General features: G+C 58.8%; 1 protein-coding gene across 1 annotated transcript in view; it reads right to left on the reverse strand.

Moving 5' to 3' along the window:
* Positions 1–20057, reverse strand: part of NOL4L (nucleolar protein 4 like) — a 63571-nt gene extending 43514 nt beyond the window's left edge. Inside the window, exons 1-2 of the mRNA XM_054274584.1 lie at positions 19709–20057; positions 1850–2005 (exon numbers count right to left, since the gene is read on the reverse strand). Coding sequence (XP_054130559.1) covers positions 1850–2005; positions 19709–20017 — 465 coding nt within the window. The 5' untranslated portion in view covers positions 20018–20057. The remainder of the gene's footprint in view (positions 1–1849; positions 2006–19708) is intronic.
* Between the last annotated feature and the right edge of the window lie 2353 nt (positions 20058–22410).

Raw genomic sequence — 22410 nt, forward strand, 5'->3', positions numbered from 1 at the left:
GCTGCCTGCCAGGCTCAGCCGTGTCCCTGGCTCTTTTGCTCCAGCAAGCCCACAGTCTCTGCTGCAAATGTTCAGCTAATTTTAGTGATACAGTTGTTATTTCTCAGCTGATTTGATGCTCTGCAGAGCAGACAGCTTCCTTGATGAGTTATCTCCCTTCCAAACTCCCTTTCTGATTGCCTCCCTCCGGAGGTCATGGACAAGGGCAAACTCTCCAGTGTCTCTAATCAGAAGTGGTGGGGAAAGGGAGCAGGGAGAAGGAGGCAGGGGACCCTGGAGCCTCCCAGCTGGCCACCCAGCAGCGTCCCTTTGTGCACCGTGCCAGGCGTGGCGTGTGCTCTGCACCATTTCACCTTCCAGCTCAGGCTACAAAGGCGCTCCGGGGAGCAAGGGCAGCAGCGAGGGCAGGAGCCAGGCTGGGCAGCCCAGCCAGCAGCTCCTGCCAGGTCAGGAGGGGATACACGCTGCTAATGTGATGATCTCAGCTCAAGAGGGAGATGAGGGGTGGAGCGTGAAGCTCTCTCTCTGACTGCTGTGAGCAGGCCTGGGAAAACAGACGGATCCAGCCTGCTCCCCTGGGGCTGTGCAGGGCACAGATTAGTCCTCCAGAGAGACGAATTGAAGGAATTAGGGAAGGGTCGGAGTGGTCTGCTGGGGAAATGAGCAGAAAGTTTTTGAATTGCGGTCATGCTGGTGGGGCTGCCCCCCCTGGACCATAGAAAGGTCATCACTTGCCCCCAGCCAGGGAGGGTCAGTGCGTGCCCCAGCCCCCAGCTCTGCTGCAGGGGCAGGACTGGAGTGCTCGGGGCAAGGAGAGATGCTGTGAGCTCTGTGTGCACAGCCCTGCTCCCCAGGGACTCCCATCACATGTGGGAGGCTGCAGGGCACTGGGCTGCCTCACCAGCACTGCCAGCATCACAGCATAGATGGAGCAGGGACACAGGCTCCAACCCTGTGCTGACTCTGGCAGCACAGAGCTGTGCAGAACCTCAGGCATCATCACTGAGGCGAGGGCAGCCTGCAAAGACCTCTCTGAGACATTGTATACACCAGAGAGATGAGCTGCCAGCAAACCACTCCTGTCTCTAAGCGACCTGGTCCTTAGGGCTGTGGGATTCAAGGGAGTAGCTTCGTCTTGGACAGTAAATTCAGCTCTTCTTGTAAAAGGAGAGCCCCAATGTTTGCATTGAAGGGCTGTGCAGAGTCAGGAGAAACAGCAAGCTCCCTGGAGAAGCACACTTCAAGCTAAATTATTCCTGACCTAACTAGAGTGGTGTTTCAGGGTGGGTAGAGCTGGTTCTTGGCATCCGTAGAACCAAGGAACCAAGACAAGACTTAGCTTGGTGCTTGCCTCCATTTTGTAACTGAGGAAACCCAGGAGGGGCAGGAGAGGAGGGAAAGGCCACGGCCATGCCCCAGTTCCCCCGTCTGGCTGCTCCTGACCTTCAAGGCCCACAGGAGACATTTCCCTCTGGCTGAGGGAGACAGGGAGGCAGATGACCCACAGCAATCACAGGACCGGACAAACATTCTCTCATCCATCACTAATACCGAGGATTTCTCCTCCTTTTCCCTTCAGACATGCACAGTGCCTTTGTATGATTGCCCTGCTCTCTCCTCTCCCAGCAGCCGCGCTGTGCTGCCGCTGCAGCCCGGATTCCCCGAGCACAGCTGCTCTGCCTTTAAACCCCTCCTTCCTCACGCCTCCCCGCACAGCCACACTGGGCACTGCCTCTCCTCTGCCTGCCGCCAGCGGCTCTGCTCCTACCTGCCCCGCCGTCCCCGTTCCCCAGGGACTCTCCCTCCGCTCCAGTGCCCGCCCTGCCCGGGGCACGGGGGGGACTCTCACCGCTCGGTAGGTTTTCTTCTGCCCGGCATGTTTGGGTGCTTTGCCCGGCTCCGACGAGCTTTCCACATGCATCGAGTAGATGATGTCAAAGAAATCTTCCACCACAGCCACGCGTTTCAGAGAGATGCCCTCGGGCTCCGACAGTCCATCTGCCCCCTACAACAGTGCAGGCAAGTTGAGTTAGTGTCAGCGATGGGTGACAGGGGTGACGAGATCGGCCCGGGGCTAATGTGGTTGGAGGGGGCAGAGTGGCTGTGCTCCCGCCTCGGGCTGCCTTGGGCACGGGGGATGCGGGGGATAAATTAAACATCGCTTCAGGGAGGATCCTGCTGTAGCCAGGGCAGTGGGGGCTGCTGCTGTCGTGCTGCTAAAGCTGGCAATGAAATTGGGCCAGGAATAAAAAACAAGGGAAGAGTCCAGAGTGGAGTCACAACTGATCAAGAGATTCAATTTCCGTAATGTGGGATGGTTTTGCTAGGCGGGGAACAGGCGGGGGAAGCTCTTTGGACCTGCACATGGTGCTAAACCACCCTGGGAAGCCCTGAGATGTGAGGTACTCTTGCTGGCTGCAGTCCCCGTGGACATGGATCAGCCAGCAGGACAAGGTTTCACTGTGATGCCAGGATACAGCCCCTAAAGGAAGGAGCCAGCATCCCCTCCTTCCCTGCACTGACCTTTCCAAGGCTCCCTCCCTCTCACAGACGCAGAGCAGCTGAGCGCTGGCAGCAGCAGCACAGCTCTTTGTGTGTTCGGATGTGCTGGAGAGCAGGAGGCAGTAATTCTGCCACACGACAGTGGTGACAGACTGATGGGAGTGGGAAGTGTGGGGAGCAGTGCTCCTCCGAGCTGACTGGCACCAACGGTGTCAGCTCACACTGGCAGGGCTTGCCGTGGGAAGGGGAGGCAGCCTCTGGGACCCGGCAGCTGCCATCGGCACTTGGCACAAAGCACCAGGGCAGGAAGGGCTACTGGGAGGTGGTCAGTGGCTACTGAAATGGCAGGGGGGACTGAGAAAGGGCCAGCCTTTGGGAGGTCACTTAGCTTGCTCCTGGAAAAAAATGCTATTTTTGCATAGACAAAAAAAAATTGAAAATATTACATCTATCTATATATGTATATGTATATATATCACATCCCTTTAAGGGCTGCTTTCCAAAAGGAATGCATGGATGTTGTCCAGTGGGTACCCACCAGGCAGCTAAGCAGCAACCTGCACATCTAAATTACCTGCAAACTACCTTTTTCACGTGCATTCACACATCCCTGAGGGCAGGCAGGAGCTGGCAGGGAGCTGTGGGCAGGGTCTGGCAGGGGTCTGCATGCAAAGGGAACAGCCAGTCTCCTAACCCGCATTTGTGCTGTCCTTGCTCGGGCTCTGTGTATCTTACACAGTCTATAGATTGAATAAATGCTGTTCTTTAAGCCACCAGTGAAGGGCCTCTCAAAAATCAATCACTGAGTGGGCCCACCTTCTGCTAGACCTACCCAACATCTCAGAGGAGCAGTCATTTAATGTACAGCGCTGCCTATTAGAGTTGGCTCCTCACCCCAATTTCGGAACAGAGACTGCCTGTCCTGGGCACGGGCTGCAGTGGGACGGAGGCTGAGCTCACCCGGGACACGGGCATGAGGATTTTCCAACACAAACCACCTCTCCCCTCCCCGGGGAGCCCCGAGCCGGGGCTGAAGGTGGCTGTAACAAAGAGAATATTGAGAGCGAACACAAGGGGCAGGGTGGCAGGGCTGCGTGGTGGGGGTCGGGAAACTTCGCCCCAGGGAGTGTCTTTGAGGAATATAGATCTAATTTCTTCTGTCACCGTTCAGAGAGTTTCAGTTTAATCGAGGGCATGGGTATTCCCCTGCCAAGGAGGAGCGGGCATTAGGAGGCTTCCTACTGACCAATAATCCTCAGAGCAGGGTTGAAATGAGGATAATTACAGAAACAGGACAAAGGAAAATGCAGCAGGGGAAAAGCACAGTCAGATCTAACAAGCAGAGCCCTCAAAATTAAGGCTGTAACCAACCCTGTATGCAAATCATTGTTTCCAACCAGCTAATATCCTCCTCCCTGCACGGCCAGCAGGTCCCTGTTTCCTCCCCGGTTTCAGAAGGTATGCAGTGAAGGTAACCTCAGGGTCTGGGCATTGCCACAGCCTCCCTGCACACCCAGCAGCGCTCTCCTCCACCCCAGCTGGATCCGGAGCTGCCTCCTCAGCATCCCACTCCCTGCAGGGATCCTCCATCCCCTCCTCAGCCTTGTGACTGCTCTCCCCGTGATGATTATTTAGCTTTGGGAAGCAGGTGAGATGCAAGCAGTATCAAAGCCACTGGGTATAAGAAGCCGTATCAAGTCAGTGCCTCCAGGATTAGGGAGGTTTATATCTGGCAATATATCCAAATGTTGACCTAGGATTTAAGAGGACACGTGTGCTGTAAAGTACCTCTCCGAGGGGCCCACGCCCCTCGGGTTCCTCCTTCCACACCCAGCATTGCTCACCACTATTCAAGGCATGAGTCAGAGCCCATAATATCTCAGAAAGGCTTAAAACCCCTCAGGTTTAAATAGCAATAAAAATTCAGGGAAGCAGAATGGGAAGAAGGGATGCTTTTACCCTGTCCTGGTGTTGGGGCTTTATTAGAAGTCACCTGCCCCCACAAGGAGTAAAAGATTTCAGGAGCAAAGCTCAGCCGTGACAGAGGTGCTTGGAAGCGAGTGGCATTTCAGGCGCTGAGGAGTCCCTCTACCACCTTCCAGCCATCCTGCTTTTCCCTATATTTGCCCAGCACGGCTCTGTCTCTCCCCCTTCCCAGTCTCTCCTTCTCTGTGTACTGTGCCCCACAGTTCTCACTCCCCATTTCCACTCATCCTCCCCACCTTGCCAGAGCTGTGAGCACCCTCAGCCCCTCTCCTCCATCAGGTCTTTCTCCTCCCCAGTGTCCTTTGTCTATTTCCACATCTCTGAGCACCGGTACCCCGGGGACGCTCTGCCCTAGGACCGCTCCCCTCGGCCTCGCTGCCCCTGCACCTCCTGCGTCTCTGCTCCATCCCGCCGACCCGGCCGCCTCCAGCACCGGCGGATCAGCGCCGGGTGCCGCCTCTGCGGCCCGAGGTCGCCTCCGTGCCCGGCCCCGGGCGGCGACAGCCATTTCAGGCAGCAGCGCTGTCCCGGCTGCGCCGCGGGCCGGGCAGCGCTCCCAGGGCTCGGCCATGGCGCTGCCAGCGCCCAGCCCGGCACCTTTGTTCTCGGCAGCCGCCCCGGGCACGCTCGGCCCCCGCCCGGCCCGGGACGGGGGCGGTGCGGCGGGAGGGGACGGGCAGCGCCCGGGCAGCCCCGAGCGGCGGCGCGGGGTGACATCTGCCGCGGCGGGGAGGGAGGGAGGCAGGGCCCGGCGAGCCCCCCCCGCCCGGGCCGGGCTGGGGCCCGCCGGCAGGTAGCGGGTAACCACGGCAACCGGCGGTAATCCGCTCCCCCGGGCCCGCCGCGCCGCCCCGCGCCCGCTGCCCCCGCGCCCCGCCCGGCGCGGACCGGCCCGGGGCAGGCACCGGCGGCGGCGGGGCCACTGCGGCCGGGCCCGCACCTCGCCGAGCCCGGGACGGGCGGGCAGGGATAGGGACAGGGACCGGGACCGGGACCGGGACAGGGACAAGGGAGGGTTCCTGCCACCCCCGGCACCGCCATCCCGCCGGAGCTCCGCTCACTTCTCGAGCCCCACCGCAGCCCTGCTGTGCTCCCGCAGCCCCGCCACACCCCCGCATGGACCTGCCCCGGCTCCCGCAGCCCTGTCAGGCTCCCACACGGACCTGCCACGGCTCCCCCATGGACCTGGCATGTTCCCTACATGGAGCTGCCGTGGCTCCCTCAAGGACCTGCCACAGCTCCCTCAAGGACCTGTCATGGCTCCCAAAGTCCTCCCATGCTCCTAGGGCGCTGCCATGCTCCCACACAGATCTGCCTTGTTCCCACATGGACCTGCTGTGGCTCCCACACAGCCCTGCCATCGCTCCCACAGCCCTGCCATAGCTCCCACAATCCGGCCATAGCTCCCACAATCCTGCCATGGCTCCCACAGTCCTGCCATGCTCCCACACAGCCCTGTCAGGCTCCCACAGCCCTGCCATGGCTCCCACAGTCCTGCCATGGCTCCCGCAGTCCTGCCATGCTCCCACACAGCCCTGCCATTGCTCCTACACAGCCCAGTCCTGCCTTGGAGCCTGGCAGCAGCACCCACACATCTCCATGGCCAGCCTCCTCCACCCACCCAGCTCCCTGTGCTCCCAGCAACCTGCTGTGTCTCCAGCAGCCCCTGTGGCCATTCCTCAGCAGCCCAGCCTGGGTGTGAAAACTGCCATAATGGGAGATTTTCACAGCCAAACTGCAGTACTGATGAGCTAGCCCTGTTTTCTGTGGGGCAGCAGATCCTCAGCCAGCAGCTGCCACCTGATCCAGTCCGTGCTGCCCGCAGTGACCTCCACCCCAAGCCCCGGTGACCTGCCACCACCCCAGCGAAACCAGACCCAACTGAGGCAGCTCCAGGGAGGCCAAGGGATGACAGCAGCCTTCATGCACAGGACTTCTCAACCCTGCAAGCCCTTCCCCAACTTGGAGTTGGGTTTGGGAGAATCTGGGAGCATTTAACCAGAGCTCTCCAAAGCCTGCATGCTCCCAGCTCCTCTTCAGGCTGACTCTGATAGACACTGCCAGAAGAACTGGAAACTGCCCCTTCTGGGCTCAGCAGTGTGGAGGGGCTTGGCTGTGCCCTTGCACTGGCTGGCAGGGCAATATCTGCCTTCCCCAGTGGGACTGGCAGTTCTCCTGGGCCCAGGAAGCTTCACAGCTCTGCAGGGAAGCATCCCTTCTCCAAGGGGGTTATGCTGCAGGGCCATCAGGCTGGGACTGCTGGGGCAGGAGTGGGATGGGAGGGAGTGCCGACTGCTTCCCCATCTGCTGTGCTCAACGGCAGATAAAACACTGCCCTGGCCCTCGCACCAGGGCCGATACCAGCCCAATTCAGCTTCCTGTGAGTCAAAAGCAGCTTCCTGCCAGCAGAGCCCTGCCTGATAATGGCTGTGCTCTGCACTCTGCCCGGGAGCAGACCCTCTGCCCTCGCCTCTCCTTGCACTTCCCACATGAAAGCGTTCCCTTCTGTATCTCCCAACCACAGCATCTCCCCGCCCCAGCGCAGAGGCGCACGTTAAACTAATTTCCTGCTGCTGCCTGGAAGGGCCACTGTCACCCTCATCCCTGGGACAGCCCAGCTGGATGTTTGGGGCCAGCCGTATCGAGCTGTCCCTCAAGGTCACCTCCCTTGCATACAGACAGGCCACGGCGCTCGCTCTGCCTGGGCTCCAGCTGCTCTGCCTGTGGGACACAGCCACTGTCCCCAGCCAGGTCAGCATCACAGCCCTCCTGTCCCCTGCTGGAGTCACCCCACGGCACGACCGTGGGTTCCCCAGCTGACACCAGCAGCAGAGCCATTCCTGTGGCACTCACCCACCCGTCACCCTTTCTTCCAGCCTGGGGTGGCTCCTGCTGCTGCACAAAGGAGGATCCCTTTTTTGAGATGAGCAAAGGTGGGGTTTGGGTTTTTATCTAAGTGGTCTCCTGCTTTTTCCTCTTTGAAGTGTCTTTCTAATTTTCTACAAGTTGTATTTTGTTCTAAGGGAATTTTTGGTCTTCTGACAAAAATGCTCAGCTGGCCCAGGGAGTGGATGTGCACAGGACAAAGCAATTGGGACCTATTGGGATGAGAAACTGTGACATACAGGATGGGATGTAATCCTGCCGTGATGCCAGAGACTTTTATCAATCTCTCCAGAGATCATAAAAACATAGAATGGTTTGGATTAGAAGGGACCTTAAAACCCATCCAATCCCTCTGCCATGATCAGGGACACCTTCCAATGGACCCATCCAACCTGGCCTTGAAGACTTCCAGGGATGGAGCAGCCACAGCTTCTCTGGGCAGCCTCACAACCCTGACAGGGAAGAATTTCCTCTGAACACCAGGATTCCTCAAGTCCATCTCCCTGGACAGCCCGTGGCCCCCCAGTGACCACCTGTGCTGGCACTGTGGCCACTACCAGCCCACGGCCCACAGCCCACAGCCCACCTCTGCAACTGCTCCTCCTGCACAGGCTTCAGCACCAAAACAGACGGTTTATTTCAATATGGACTCTTACAACTTTTGATCAAGAAACTGTTCTTGGTACTTCTCATCTCTGGGAAGTCAGCCCTTGATTGGCTTCTATATTTAGACTTCTCCAGGGCTTTAGGAAGTTCACTCCTCATGGTATTTAGGTGTAGGATGAAAGCAGCTTTTGCGGGGGATATGTTAAACCACAGCAGGCTCCCTCTGCTAATGCTGCGAGGAGAAAGAGGAGCTAGATTCCTCGAACTTCCCTCTTCCCCTTGCCCCTCATGCCAGGGGCACAGAGCATGCCTTAGAAATAGGCACCAGGGCTGAAAACAGTATCAGCTGTACTGCTCATAATAAAAGAACCCACAAGAAGATGATGGGAAATGCTCTGACTGACAGATTTTGCTCTTTTTTTTCTCCTGGAAATATTTTGCTAGGGAATTTTTCTGATCATCTCTGGTTTAAAAATGGGAGAAAAGCAGTTGTTAAAATGCTGATGGTGCTTCCCTGTGCTGAGCATTTTGTGTTGTGTCTTGTTGCACCAGGCAAACACGAAGCCCCATCCTGCACTTAGAGCTCCAGCTCCACTCACTGCAGTGAAAACAGCCCCAGCCCTCCTGAGCAGCTGAGCATCCCTCTGGCCCAAGAGAGCTCATTTCTCCTGGGGAAACTGAGGCACAGCAAAAAATAATTTTCCCGATACTCTCTGCTGACTCAGGCCAAGACTGGGGGCATTCACATTGTTTCTCTAGCCAGAACTGTACACAATACTTTTTTTTTCTCCCAAAGTAAATACTTCCTCATGAGGGGAGCCGGGTGCTTTATTTTTAGCTGGCAAACACAGCTGAGGTGTGTGTCTTTCACGGGGCACAGGAGCAGAGCTAGCTGCTCTTTCAGCAGCTGAGCCATGGGGATGGGTCCAGGCCTTTGCTCTGACCTCAGCTTATTCCTCTCCTGGCTCCCAGGCCTAGGAATGAAAACAGAGCAGCCTGGGAGGGGCAAGCCTGGAAATGGCAGCCCTGCCTCCAGCTGTGGAGAGGGCCCAGGTGCAGGGTGCCAAGGGGAGGTTGGTGTGCTCAGGGTCTGGTGGGCGGCTGGGGACGGGGCTGCCATCCCTCCCAGGGCTGCCATCCATCCCAGGGCTGCCTGAAGGACACAGGAGAAGCCCAGCAGGAAGAGATTCTTGCTCAGATGCCTGCTTAGAGACTCCTTGGATGCCTGCTCTGCCCGGGAGGCAGAGGACATTTTGCACGGTGCAAGAGAGAGCAGAGCTGCCTCTGCCAGCACCAGGCTGTGCGCCGGCGGGGAGGCTGCAGGAGCAGCTGCATCTGGCAGGCAGTGCAGGCACAGGGGTCCCCAATAAATGTGACCCTGGCAGGCAGTGCAGGCACAGGGCTCCCCAATAAATGTGACCCTGGCAGGCAGTGCAAGCACAGGGCTCCCCAATAAATGTGATCCTGGCAGGCAGTGCAACGACAGGTTTCCCCAATAAATGTGACCCTGGCAGTAAGCACAGGGCTCCCCAGTAAATGTGACCCTGGCAGGAAGCACAGGGCTCCCCAATAAACGTGACCCTGGCAGGCGGAGGCAGGCACAGGGCTCCCCAATAAATGTGACCCTGGCAGGCAGTGCAAGCACAGGGCTCCCCAAGAAATGTGACCCTGGCAGTAAGCACAGGGCTCCCCCATAAATGTGACCCTGCACCTGCTGGATGGGAGCAAGGGGGAGCTGGCTCTTTCAGGGATAACAAAGTATTGGGTCCTGTGGGGCAGCCCAAGCACTGCTTCACTTGGGTTTGGTGAGAAAGGTTCCTGCAGCCTCATGAGTGGAGCACCTGACTGACCTTCCTGGGAAATTGCTCCCTGGGACTGTGGATTTCCCACTCCCTGTCAGCTGGTGAGCATCACCCTCCTCTCTGAGGTGTGAGGGACCTGGGTGGGAGAAGAGGCACACTGTGGGTGCCAACAGGGAGGAGATCACGAGCACTATTATCTGGGGATTATTATAATGTTGCAGTGTTTCTTACTATTTTGAAATAGGCAAGGTTTTCACAGAGGAACTGTAGATGCTCTGTCCCTAAAGTGCTCAAGGTCAGGTTGGACAGGGCTTGGAGCAACCTGGGCTAGTGGAAGGTGTCCCTCCCCATGGCAGGAGGTTGGAGTGAGATGATCTTTAGGGTCCATTCGTACCCAAACCCTTCTAGGATTCTCTGATTATAAAATGTGAGTTTGGTAGTTAAAAAAAAATATCTGCAAAGGTGTGCAGTGATTTCTTAATGTTATTTGGATCTTGGTTTTGGTGATTTCGGGAATAATGCTATTGGAATGGAAAAAAAAGGGGGGGGGGGAAATGGTAAACTGCATTAACAATCAGAAGAGTTTTTATATTCCATAGCATCCTAAAAAAATTATAAAGCTAGGAATATAAGGAATATTGGCAATATGAAGCTGTAACACAAACTCAGAACATGTCTAGAGGTGGCTCTTCCTTGAAGTAACTTATCACTGTGAGCAATCTCCCCAGCACCAAGGACTAATCTAATAAAAATCACAAGCAAAGCAAAATCCTTTGAGTCAGAGGGGGGCCAAGGCACTATAACAAGTGACAAGATGACCTGTCACAGCAAGGTGACCCCTCTGTGCCTAGGAATAGACCCAGCAGTGTCAGAGCAGCCAGGTGACATCATCACACCTACAGTGAGAACGTGGTGATGTCAAAATGAAACTGAGGAGGAGGAGATACGGAGCAGCAGCAGTTCAGCTAGTCAGTGGTAAGAAAAATTATGTAAAATCAGTTACAAATGATGCTACAGTGAATCAAGGTCAGGCAGGGCTGAGAGGCTGAGCCCTGGATGTGTGGCATCCCGGTGCCAGCTCCCTGTGCCCTGGCAGCTCCCAGTATGTGGGCCACAGTCAGAGACTCCCACAGGAACAATGTGATGTGCCTCCAGGGAAATGCTGACAGCTCAGCGGATGTTGGAGGGGGGGGAAAAGGCCTGCAAGCCCTGCCCTTCCAAACCAGCCTCCTCTCCAGGTCAGGGCACAGCAGGGATTGAGCTGCACCACACCACAGTGGCTTCAGCACAGCCTGGCCCCAACACCAGAGCCTGGAAACACCGGCTCTGCCACAGCCAAGCACCACGACTGCTCCCTGTGAGCCCAGGCTGGGTTCATGAAATGGGGACATTGTGGAACCATAAGGGTCATGCTGGATTCCATCACGCCCTTTCCCAACATGGGAACCCAGGAAAACAGATGTCCACTGCCCTCAGTGAGAGCAGGCACTTGGATTTATCCTGGGCTCACTAGTATTTACTCTGGGCTCTGGCTCTGCAAGGCTGGAGGGTCCTGTACAGGCAGTCAGGGCAGGGGCCACAGGGGGCAGACATAAATGGAACTCTGTTCTCCCCTTGCATTTAGGTAAACCCTCTCTGTATTCTGATTCATGTCCATCATAACCATTCCAGGTGAACCCCAACCCTTCCAAAAGCCAAACTCAAGACTTGTAGATAAGCCCAGCAATGATTCCCCACTAACCTGGGATGACCAAGTGGAATTTTTTTGAGCTCTTAACTGAGACTACATGTGGGGGATGCAGAAGTCAAGCCTGGTCTTAAACCCTCTGTCGTGGTAATCCATCCACAGAGATCCCTCTCCCAGGTGTGACACTTCATCCCATCACATCTGGTCTCAGTGCCACAGCTCTGCAGGCTGGACACATGAGGAATATGGAGTGGCCTCACATCTGGCTCTCCCTGGTCTTTTGTGAGTCTGTGTCTCCAAACAGGGATGCTTTTGGGAGGAAAAGAAAGGAGGGGCAAAGCAAGCGGGGCAGGGAAGGCAGACAATTAATACAACCTGCCCTCTGTGTGAGGAATAAATTGGCAGCTGACAGGTTATAATCTGTGCAAGCAGGATCTTCACAGGAGAGGTGAAGGCTCCATCCGGGGCCAATTGGATGGCTAATTAGGAGGACAAAGCAGAGGATTCGTGAAAATGTTTATGAAACAGTGCTTGGCAAGGGAGCCCCTGAGAAACGCACAGCAGAGAGGAGCTGCTTTGGGCTGGGAGAGGAAACACGAGGGTGAAACAGCACAACGAGCACTGAGAGGGAAAACAGCCATGCAAATGTCTGCGAGAGGACGGGGATTCCCAGGTGCCCTGTGGAGGAGTTCAGGGGAGGACCCGAGGACGCCTCATTTTTATAGAAACACACGGGCTGTGTCCCCCGTGCGGCTCCTCCCGGTGCCGTCCCCAGCCCGGTGCGGTGCGGTGCGGAGCGGGCTCGGGGCGCCGCAGCCAATCGGCGCCGCTGGCCGGGCACAGAAGGGCACGAGGAAAGCAATTAAACCCCAGCTTTGATTGGGCTCACAGATGCCTGCTTGTGCTGGAAATGCCTGAGCTTCTTTAAGCGCCTCGGCGGTGGCTGGAGCCGGCCTGATCCCCCATCCCCTCCTCGGCGCGTCGCTGCTGCGGCAGCGGGAGCGTGACTGATGCTCTCTGTCCCACACACGGCTCCGAGAGCTCAGAGGTAGGAACCAGTTGCTAAGAGACAGGACTGTACTTTCCAGCCCACATCCAGACCTTTGTCACCAGCTCAAGGGCTTTCTGCCGGATCCAAACGCCAGGCGCAGGTGAGCGGGAGACGCCAGGCCTCCTCCCAGCCCCGGGAGCCACACCACCAGCGTTCCAACTGAGGATGGAAATGACAAACCCAAAAGCATCCCCAAGGGAGCGGCTTCCCTGGGCTGGCTGCTTGTCCCAGTGCTGCGGGACTGCAAACTGGAACACCCTGCGGCACCTGGAGCCAGTGTGGGTGGGACCTGCAGCACCGACACCCACGAGGTTTTGGATGTCACCACACTGCATGAGTGGATGACTCGGTATTTGCTTTGAGATCCCTCCTTCAAATGCAAGCCAGGAGAGAGACGAGTCCCAAACTTTGGTTTCATTTTTCGGGGGGGGGGGGGGGGTTCCTGGTGAATTTGGATTCTTAGCCCAAAGACTCCCATAAGAGCAACCCACTACCAACTGGAAAGCCTGAACTTGAACCACAGAGACTGAGTGACCCCATCTTTCCAGAGCACACCCTCCCTTTTGGTGAGGAGCAAATCCATCAGAGCCTTTGCCTGTCTGTTGGAAGGGAAATACATCCTCTGGGGCTGCCAAGCCAAAGAAGAGCAAGGACAGAGAGAAACCACTCACACAGCATTGTCTTCCTGGCTGTCACTCCGTGAAGGGCCCTGCACCGTGCCAGGAAGACACAACCAGGCTCCACTCCCCTTCCAGAGGCTGCTGCCTTAACCTCAGACATGGACACTGTTACCCAAACCTCTGCTCTGCTCTCTGCTCTCACACACAGCACTGACTCTCTGCAGTTATTTCTCCTCAAATAAATTGCTATTCTTTGGCACCAGCCATAAAAGTGGAAGTCAGTAGCTTTCCAGCAAAGACAATGATTTTGGCCAACAGGTACCTGCCCTTGCTACAATCAGCTAATTAAACCAGACACTGAAGCTCTGGGGTGGTTTTGGCCCATTCTCAATGTGATTCTTTAGAGGTGGGCACAGCTGATGTGAGATCAGGGAAAGATAATTAATGATTTGCACTAAAGAAAGAGACGTTAATATGCATCCCTCTGTCATGGCAATGCCAGAGCATCCATGCTGGCCAGGCAGGGTGGATGGACACTCCACCAATGCTCCTCCACACCCCTGGGCTTTCCCTGCCATTTGCTTGTCCACAGTGTAAGTTCACAGACTGCTCATATCAAGCCTAACATAATGATAAAACTAAAACTGAACAAGCTGTATCAGAAGGACATTATTGCTGAGAATGGTCCTGAGAAAGTTCCCACTGAAAGGACTGTGGCTGCCTCCTTGGGCTCTGCTGCAGACTTTAGTCACTGGCTGAATTCCCCCTGTGGTCAGAGCAAGCCCCTCTGAGCAAGGCCCACGAGGGGAGCTGAGAACAGCCACGAACTGTCCTCACACCAATCCTCTCTGCTCCTCATTAACAAGGCCCTGAGTGCTCAGACCCTCTTCCTGTGCCAAGGTGGGACATAACCTGGAGTGTGGGAACAACAGCCCCTCGTCAGACCTGGGGTTCTTTCCATTTCAGCCTCATTGACCAAGGCCTGGCAGAGCTGTGCTTTGGTTGTTTGCTTTTGCACCTTCTTCCGAGTGACACCCTTTGAGAATTACAAATATGAAAACAATTGTAGGTGAAAGAGATAGCTTTCAGATAAATGTTATCCGAAAAACACTTCTCCTCTCGGATCAGCAATGCCACGCCTGTTTCTGGAATCATGGAGGATGTGCAGTGTAAATGGCAGATTGTTTTTTGGGTTTTTTTTTCAGAAACTGTTTGGTCAGACATGTATTGGGAACTGGAACCTTTGCTGGTGGAGCTCCACGTCTCACAAGTGCTGGTGACCACAGCCAGCACCCAAGGATGAGGGTGGCTGGGATGGTGGGATCTCTGGGACTGGGACACTGTACTAATGACCACTGTGGGACTGTGTTTAATCAGGCTTGTAGGCTTGGAGAAATAAAGCAAGGACTGAAGGAGATGCTGTTTTCCTCCCTGTCATTAGAAGTGGCTTCAGCAGGCTGTCCTGAAAGGATGGGAGTGGGCTTTGCTGCCCGATCTGCTCCCAGCAGTGAGGAACTTCATTCTGCCGGTCTGTGTAACTGCAGATCATCAGAGCTCTTTAAATTCACCCTGCTAAGGCTTTAGCTACTGCCTGGTGAGGCTAAGCCAGCTCTTGGGCCCAGGGGATTGGGTGTCACTGCCCTCTCTGACTCTTACCACGAGCAGCTTCAGATGTGAAATCTGTGACTGATGCTGTGCAAATTTGGAGCCTAATCTGGAGGGGATGCTAATGTGGGATATTTTCTTTAGATGGGGCTGAATGGGACCATGCACCCAGGCCAAAATTGTTCCAGTCTGCTAAGGGCACATTTAAACGTAAACCTGACATCAGTTCCACTCCTTGGAAAAGCTGGTGCTGCCCCGTGTGCTCAGGGTGGGATCTCTCCACAGGTGAAAGCTCTGAATGCTCTAAGTAAGGCTGGTGCAATGGGAGTAATAGACAATTTCTCAGATAATACCGTCAGGCCCATCTGCCTTGTCTAAGGCTCTTCTGAATGGTCTTGATTTATTTTTTTTATCACTTGAAGTCCCCAGAAAGTCTGAGTGGTTATTCACGCCGTGAAAACCTTCTGTTGACTGATGTTCTTAGAGGTTATAGATGTGCAGCTTTTTGGGGCACTGAATATGGGCATTGAAGGGTACTTGTATCAGGAAAAATGTAGCCTCTATTAGCTGTTGGAGCAGCATCTTTCTGACATGCCTGGCTCCTCAGCTCCAGCATTCTGCCACTGTGCTGTGCTGTCCCACGGCCTGGCACCGCAGCTTCCACAGCACAACACTCCCTGTCTCTGGAGCTAAAATGAATTTAAGGGTAGGCTGTGCTGTGAGATTTATCTGCTGTCCCACAGGATAGTTTTCCTGCTATCCACTAAAGCCTCCATCCATTTTTGCATTTTGGATTCACCAACTGTATTTCCAGTGCTCCCCCCACCCCAGCATCGCTCCTCGGGTGAGTTTCACCAGGCACGACCGTGAAATAATTTTGAACATCTGGCTCCAGGGGAGCTGGCACAGGTGAGCTGTACCCGTACAACAGCAGCAACCCATTGGAGCAATGCCCTCCTCCTGTCAGCGATGCCTACAGAGCCCCAGAGCCTCATGTCAGCGCTGCGGGGGACGGGGAGAGAGCAGCAGAGCAGAATGAAACGTGGGCAGTGCTGCAGAGCCCGCCTGGTCCCCACGGCTCCGCACAGCCCCCGAAGGGCCGGGCTGGCTCCAGGCTTGCCCTGCTCCTCCCGCAGCCCCCCAGCCTGCAGCACGGCCTGCCAGCACCGCCGGAGTTGTGACAGGCTCCGAGCACACACGGCCAAGTGCAGCATCGATCTAGAGAGCAGCAAACGCCCGCCCCAGCCCAAGTCTGAGGAGAAGCCTCCCCTGCACACCCGCTGCTCCGGCCACAGCCATCTGCTCCGCCGGTTGTCACCGAGGGCTGGCCATTTCCCTGCACCCTGGCTCCATCTCGCTCCACGTTTGTCTGGGAAAGACTGTCTAAATGATGCTAAATGCTTAGGACAAGAGGGACATGAGATTATAATGAACTGCGTCTTAGCACCTTGTCATGGACAAATTCTCCCACAGTTCTTAGCAAAGATGGGGAGAAGGATGAGTGCTGCCCATCCAGTGCCAGGATTCGATCCAGCCCATGGATAATGAAGGGGTTCACACCTTAGAGTGTGTCAGCCATAGGAAAGAAGGGCAGATCTGAGCACTTTGGGCTGTATCCATTGTCTGTGCTGCAGCAGCACACAAAGATACCCTCCTCTTCAGTACAGCCTAAATGTATTTTTTTCCAATACCCTGACCTAAAGGATGCAGAGTCCAGCCCACGTGTGAATAGGGCCGTCAGGCAACAATGTCCGACACCGCCAAACTGCCTGTGTTTATCTGCGTAGGGCTTTTTTAATTGTATGTGTTAAACGTCCAGCATCTTTGGGACGTTCATCTGGGAAAAAGAAATGTGAACAGTCTCTGTGCCAGACATCCGTCCGCACTGCTGTTCCTATTCCCAGTGCATTCTTTGAGAAGACCACCATCTGCTCTGACCACCACCTAAGGCAGATGCCCCCTTCTCAGTGCACAGTCCCTGCTCTCAAGCCACCCAAATCTGATTAGGCCTGTTCTGATGAGAGGCCTGGAGGAGGGCAAGGGAAAGTTACTCAGGAGAGAAAATAATAACCACATGTTAATTAATTTTTCACTACGGATGCACAGAAAATACACAAACCGGCTCAGGGTGCACAAGCCAAAAGGAACAGCTCAGCTGGCTAGCTGGGGGGGGGGCGGGTTGTGATTATTTTTGGGGTTTGGGATTGTCATTATTATTATTTTCCAGAGGAGGAGTGGCCCCAGCCCTGTCAGGGAAAGGAAATCTTATCCCCACTGCTGCCCTCTACACGCTTTTTTCCACCTCTTTTCCAGCTTTCCCTCCTGGTCCCTTGGATTTCCTGTGGTGTCCTGCAGTGAGAGCAGAGCGAGAAGCACCCCCTGGCACGCCCGGGGTGGGGATCTGCCTGTCCCTGCAGGTGGGGACATCCCCAGAACGGTGCTGGCCCGGCAGATGTGCCTGGGGAAGGGCGAGCGGACAGGACGAGCAGGATCAGGTTGCTGAGGAGCACAGCCAGGGGAGAGCAACCAAAACACCGCTCCAGAAGTATTTGGGAAAAGCAGCTGAACAGACATTAAACCAGAACCCAGGCGTAACTGTCCTCATATCAGCTTCATGAATTATTTGACTGTGTGCCTGAGAGCAAGGAAATACACCCCAAACCCAGCCCAAACCACCAAGGATGCGGAGAGCACTGAATTAAAAGGAGCTGAAGAAAATCCCTGACAAGTTATCTCTAAATTTGAGAGCCACTTCAGGCAAAACCAAACTCTCAACTGCACTCATCTGAAATGGTCCATGGGATTCCTGGCCGAGGGGGGCCAGGGAGGCTGGGACCAAAGGAGCAGGAGGCAACAACTTCTACAGACCCCACTCTGGAAGGTTTTGGGGACTGTGGTGATTGGACTCCCTTTGCAGTGGCTCTGCAAAGCACTCCCAGTCCTGACATCTGGCTGGCATCTAGGCACTGGGAAATAAGCTGCATTGCCCCTTGGAAAATTCGGTTGTCCCCTAGGGTATATGTGCCTGTGTGTGCTGGTTTAGGGGAGCCTGGGTGTAACGCCTGTCTGTAGCCTGCAGGGACTCTGCCAGAGAAGATGCGGGGGCCTAGGCATGCTCCTCGCTGAAACTTCATCTGTGCAGAGGCCCTTTGGGAATATCCGGGCTTGTGCCGGCCTGGTGGAGCCGCTGACCCTCGGGACTCCCTCCCGGACAAAGGGGAGGGGGCATCTAGCGAGCAGCGGGGTCGAGGGAGTCTGGCTCGGCCTCTCTGGGGTACCATGACTCTGCAGCATTTGGAAGATCTGGGATAGAGTCGCTGACTGCATGGAGAGGACCCGGGAGGGAGCGCAGGATCTTTGGAAGGGGGTACAGCTCCTAATCCGCCCTCCCTCAGGGGCTCCTGGCACAGGGGGAGCGATAGAGGAGGGCTGCTAAGAGGTCTAAAAAAAAAAAAATTGCAAAGAATTTTTTTGGGGCATTGCATGGGGGAGGGGGGCCGAGAGGGGAGAAAGAAAGGAGCCTCAGAGCACCACGAAGGGAGAGGGAGAAATAATGACCCTTCCCCCTCCCCCCAATAATCAGGCGGACCAGATGGGAGGTAAATAGTGCGTTTAGAAGCATTTGCCACAGATGGGCTGCCCTCAATGGAAGCATCCTCCAGCCACATCAATGCTGGAGTCTGTGTGCACAGAAAACACTGCACCCTTCAGAGCAGCAGCAGCAGCAGCAGCAGCAGCGGGAGAGGCGGGGAGGGACAGGGGGAAAAAAATCCCTGCCAGAGCCCTCCGGTGCCCGCGGTCCCGGCGGGGCGGAGAGGGGCGCGGGGGACGGCGGGGGGCGCGGGGCCGGGACCGGGGCAGCCCCGCCGGGCGCTCCCTGCGCGGGGCCGGGGCCGCCAAAGTTGCGCGTTTCCCCCCGCGCCGGGGAGCGGGACACGCTCGGGACGGGAACAATGGGGCGGCGGGGCAGCCCCGGGCGGCGGCGGGAGGAGGGAGGGAGGCGGCGGCCGGTGCCCCGCTCCCCGGCCCGGCCGGGCGCCGAACAATGAGGCTCCGGCGGGGGAGTTCCCGGGACAGCGGCCCGCGGGCGGGCGGGGGGAGCTGCCCTAATCCGGGCTCTGCCGCTGCCCGCACCCCCCGGGGCACCGGCTGCGGCGGCCGCGCCGGGCGGGCAGCGCCGCGGGACGCCGGGGCCGGGCTCAGCGCGGCGGCCGGGCTCGCCCCGCTCCGCTCGGCTCGGCGAGACTCGCCCCGCTCCGCTCCGCTCCTCTCCGCTCCGCTCGGCGCGGCAGCGGGGCGGGCAGGGCGCGGCGGCGGCGCGGGGGGGCGGGGGGTGCCGGCGCCCCCTCCCCGCCGCCCGCTGCCCTTGACTGCAGCCCTGTCCCCGGCCGTGGGGCGGATGGGAAATGCCGGGCGAACGTGATCGGACAGGGCGGGGGGGCGGCGGGGCCCGCACCGGGCGGCGGCGCGGCCCCCCCGCGGGGGCAGGTGCACGGCGGCGGGCGCGGGGCACCGCCGCCCCCCCACCTCCCCCGCGCCGGCAGCGCCCGGGGAAGGCGGCAGCACCGGATGGGACGGGGACGGGGATGGGGATCGGGGGGGCAGCGGAAGGTGCGAGGCTCCGGGCGGGCGCCTCTCCCCATCCGCATCCCGGGCGGGTCGGGGCGGCGGGGGCGCGGCGGCGCTGCCCCGGGAGCGGCGGGGGCTGCGGGAGCGGCCGGGCCCCGCGTCGCGCCCCGCATGGGGCATGCGCGCTCCCGGCGGCCGGCGGGGCTGGGCCGCCCGGTGCTGACGGGACAGGGCCGGCGCGGCGGTGGAGGGGACCGGGGCCCCGGGGGTGCCCGCCCCCACCCCGGGCAATTCCCCCCCCCCTCCCCGCCCGCACCCCCGGGGAGGACACACAGACACGGACAGGCAGGCAGACAGACAGACACAGAGCCCCCGGGGCAAGGAGCGCACTAACCGTTCCCGTTTTCACCGGCACATATACCACCACTTGACCCATCTTCGTCGCCTCCCTGGTGCCGTTTCCCAGGCGGAAGCCCTTGGACCGGACCCAGAACTGGAACTTGCCTTTCTCCCCCCCGCCGGAGCCGCCGCCGGAGCCGGTTCCCCCCTGCAGCACCTCGGCGATGCGCTGGTACTTGCTCCGGGTCACCGTCTTGGTTTTGGCCGAGTCCCCGTAGGTGCGCAGGCACCAGTCCCGGAACTGCCGCCCCAGCTCGCTGTCCCCGGGGCGGCTCCCCCGCAGCAGTAACGGCGGCTTCGGCATCGCCCGACCGGCGGCGGCGGCGGTAACGGCGGCGGTAGCAGCAGCAGCGGCGGCGCCCGGCCCCGCGCCCTGTCCCGGAGCGGGCGGAGGGGCAGCGGCGCTCCCGGGACGGGCTGCGGGGGCGACGGGCGGGATGGAGCGGGGAGCAAGAGGCGCAGGAGGGGTGGCGGCCGCTGTAACGGGGAGGAGGGGGGGAGCACCGGGGCTCGGACAGCGACCGGAGGGAGGTACCGGCGGCGCCAGCAGCAGCAGCAGCCGCTCCTGTCACAGGATCACAGGCGGCTCCGGCTCGTCCCCCTCCCTCCCTCCCTCCGCCCGCCCGCCCGCCCGCCCGTCCCTGCCTCCTCCGCCCCCCTCCGGCCGCCTCCTCCTCTCAGCGGGATCCCACCTGTTAGAGCGGCCTCGCCGCCACCGACGGGTCGTTCCCCCCCCACTCCAACCCCCGGTCCCGGGGCAGCTGCTCCCCCCCGCCCCGGCTCCGGTGGGATGCGCTCCCCTGGCTGTGCCGCCTCTTCCCCCCCCGCTTCCCCGCTGCCCGGCCATACGGCCCCGTACGGGATAGCGGAGCGGGGGGGCGAGCGGCCGGGGCGGGGTACGGGGTGTCGGTGGGCGCGGGTCCCGGTGCCGGTCCCAGACAAAGGGCCGGCGGGGCGCGGGCGCACGTGTGCGGCGGGACGGGCCGGCGGGGGCGGAGGCGGGCACCTGCCGAGCCGCCGCAGAGCCGGGGAGGAGCCGCGGGGGCAGCGGGAGCGGCGGTGGGAAGGTGAAGGGGGGGGTCCGCCACCCGCCGCGAGGACCGGGATCGCCCCGCAGCGCCCTCGGTTGACCGGAGCGGCTGCGGCTTGTCCCGCCGGACCGGGAGAGCCGCACCCCGCCCCGAGCCCGGCCCCGGGGCAGCCGCGGTCCTGCCGGCCCCTGGAGCGGGAGACAAAGGCCGGACCCCGGCCCCGGTGCCTCGCTCCGCTCCCCCGCCCTCCGCATCCGCCGCGCGCCCCGCAGCCGCGGCTGTCCCGCGGCGGGACCGAGCGCCGCCACTGCGGGGCGGGCGGGGGGGTCGGGACCCGGTCCCGGTGCTCCGGCCCCGAGGGGGCGGAGGCGAGGGCGGCCACGGCGGGCCCCGGGGGGGGGGAGATGGGGCGGCCCGTCCCGGCCGGCGGCTGCGGCTCGGGCTCTGCCCGGCGCTCGCACGCATGTGCCGAGATGCTGGCGGTGCCACACGTGTGCTCGCGCTCTGTCCAGCGGTGTCACATGTGTGCTCCGTGCCCACCTGGCAGCGCCACGCGTGTGCTCCTGCTCTGCCCATCAATGGCACACATATGCTGCCGGTCCGTTCGCTGGTCCCACGCACGTGCTGTTTGTCCGTCAGTGCCGTACGTGTGCTCCTGGTCTGTCCATCAGTGCCACATGCATGTTCCGTGCCCACTCAGCAGTGTCACATGTGTGCTCTTCTTCTGTCTGTTGGTGTCATATGTGCTCCCTGTCTGTCCATCAATGCCACATACGTGCTCCTGCTCCGTCCATTAGTGCCACGTCCGTGCTCCATGCTCACCCAGCAGTGCCACGTTTCTGCTTCTGGTCTGTCTGTTGGTGCCACCACACCAGTTCCTTGTCTGCCCATCACTGCCACACATGTGGTCCCAAGTCTGTCCTTCAGTGCCACACGTGTGTTCCATCTGTCCATCTGTCCCATAGCTGCGTTCCCTGTCCATCAGTGACCTGCATGCTCCCAGCCTGTCCATCACTGCCTACCTGTATTTTCTGTCTGTCCATCAATGCCGTACATGTGGTCCCACATGTCTGCCCACTGGTGCCACCTCTGTGCTCCATGCCCACCTGGCAATGCCACACGTGTGCTCCTGCTTTGTCCACCAGAGCCACATGTGCTCCATGCCCACCTGGCAGTGCCACACGTGTGCTCCATGCCCACCCAGCAATGCCACACGTGTGCTCCATGCCCACCTGGCAGTGCCACACATGTGCTCCATCCCAAGTCAGGGGCACAGTAAGGGTCCATACGAGAGCTGCCTGCAGGGTCAGCAGTTGTAGGGCTGGCATGAGGATGTAGGAGCAGGAGCAGGGAGACTGTTGGAACCTGGAAGGGGAATTTGATGTGTCAGGGGGTTCTCTGAGGCCAGTGCTGGAGGTGCTGGGTGTGGCATTGGAGCAGCCAGGGCACAGCCAGCAGCAGTGCCATGTGCCAAGGCTGGAGATAGGAGAAGATGAGAGCACTTGATGGCTGAAGAGCAATTTTCTTCACTGTCCCTTGCCCTGTGCCAGTCACATGGTGCCCATCCAAAAGATGTTGAGGTGAGAATGGAATGGTGCAGGAGCTGAGCCATGGGTTGGCCATGGTGAAACAGGAGATGTCCATGACCCTGGAGCATTGGCATTGC

Source organism: Melozone crissalis, unplaced genomic scaffold (assembly GCF_028551555.1).
Source record: "Melozone crissalis strain CALT ecotype California unplaced genomic scaffold, PUWL_Pcris_2 ptg000017l_1, whole genome shotgun sequence".
NCBI lineage: Eukaryota > Metazoa > Chordata > Aves > Passeriformes > Passerellidae > Melozone > Melozone crissalis.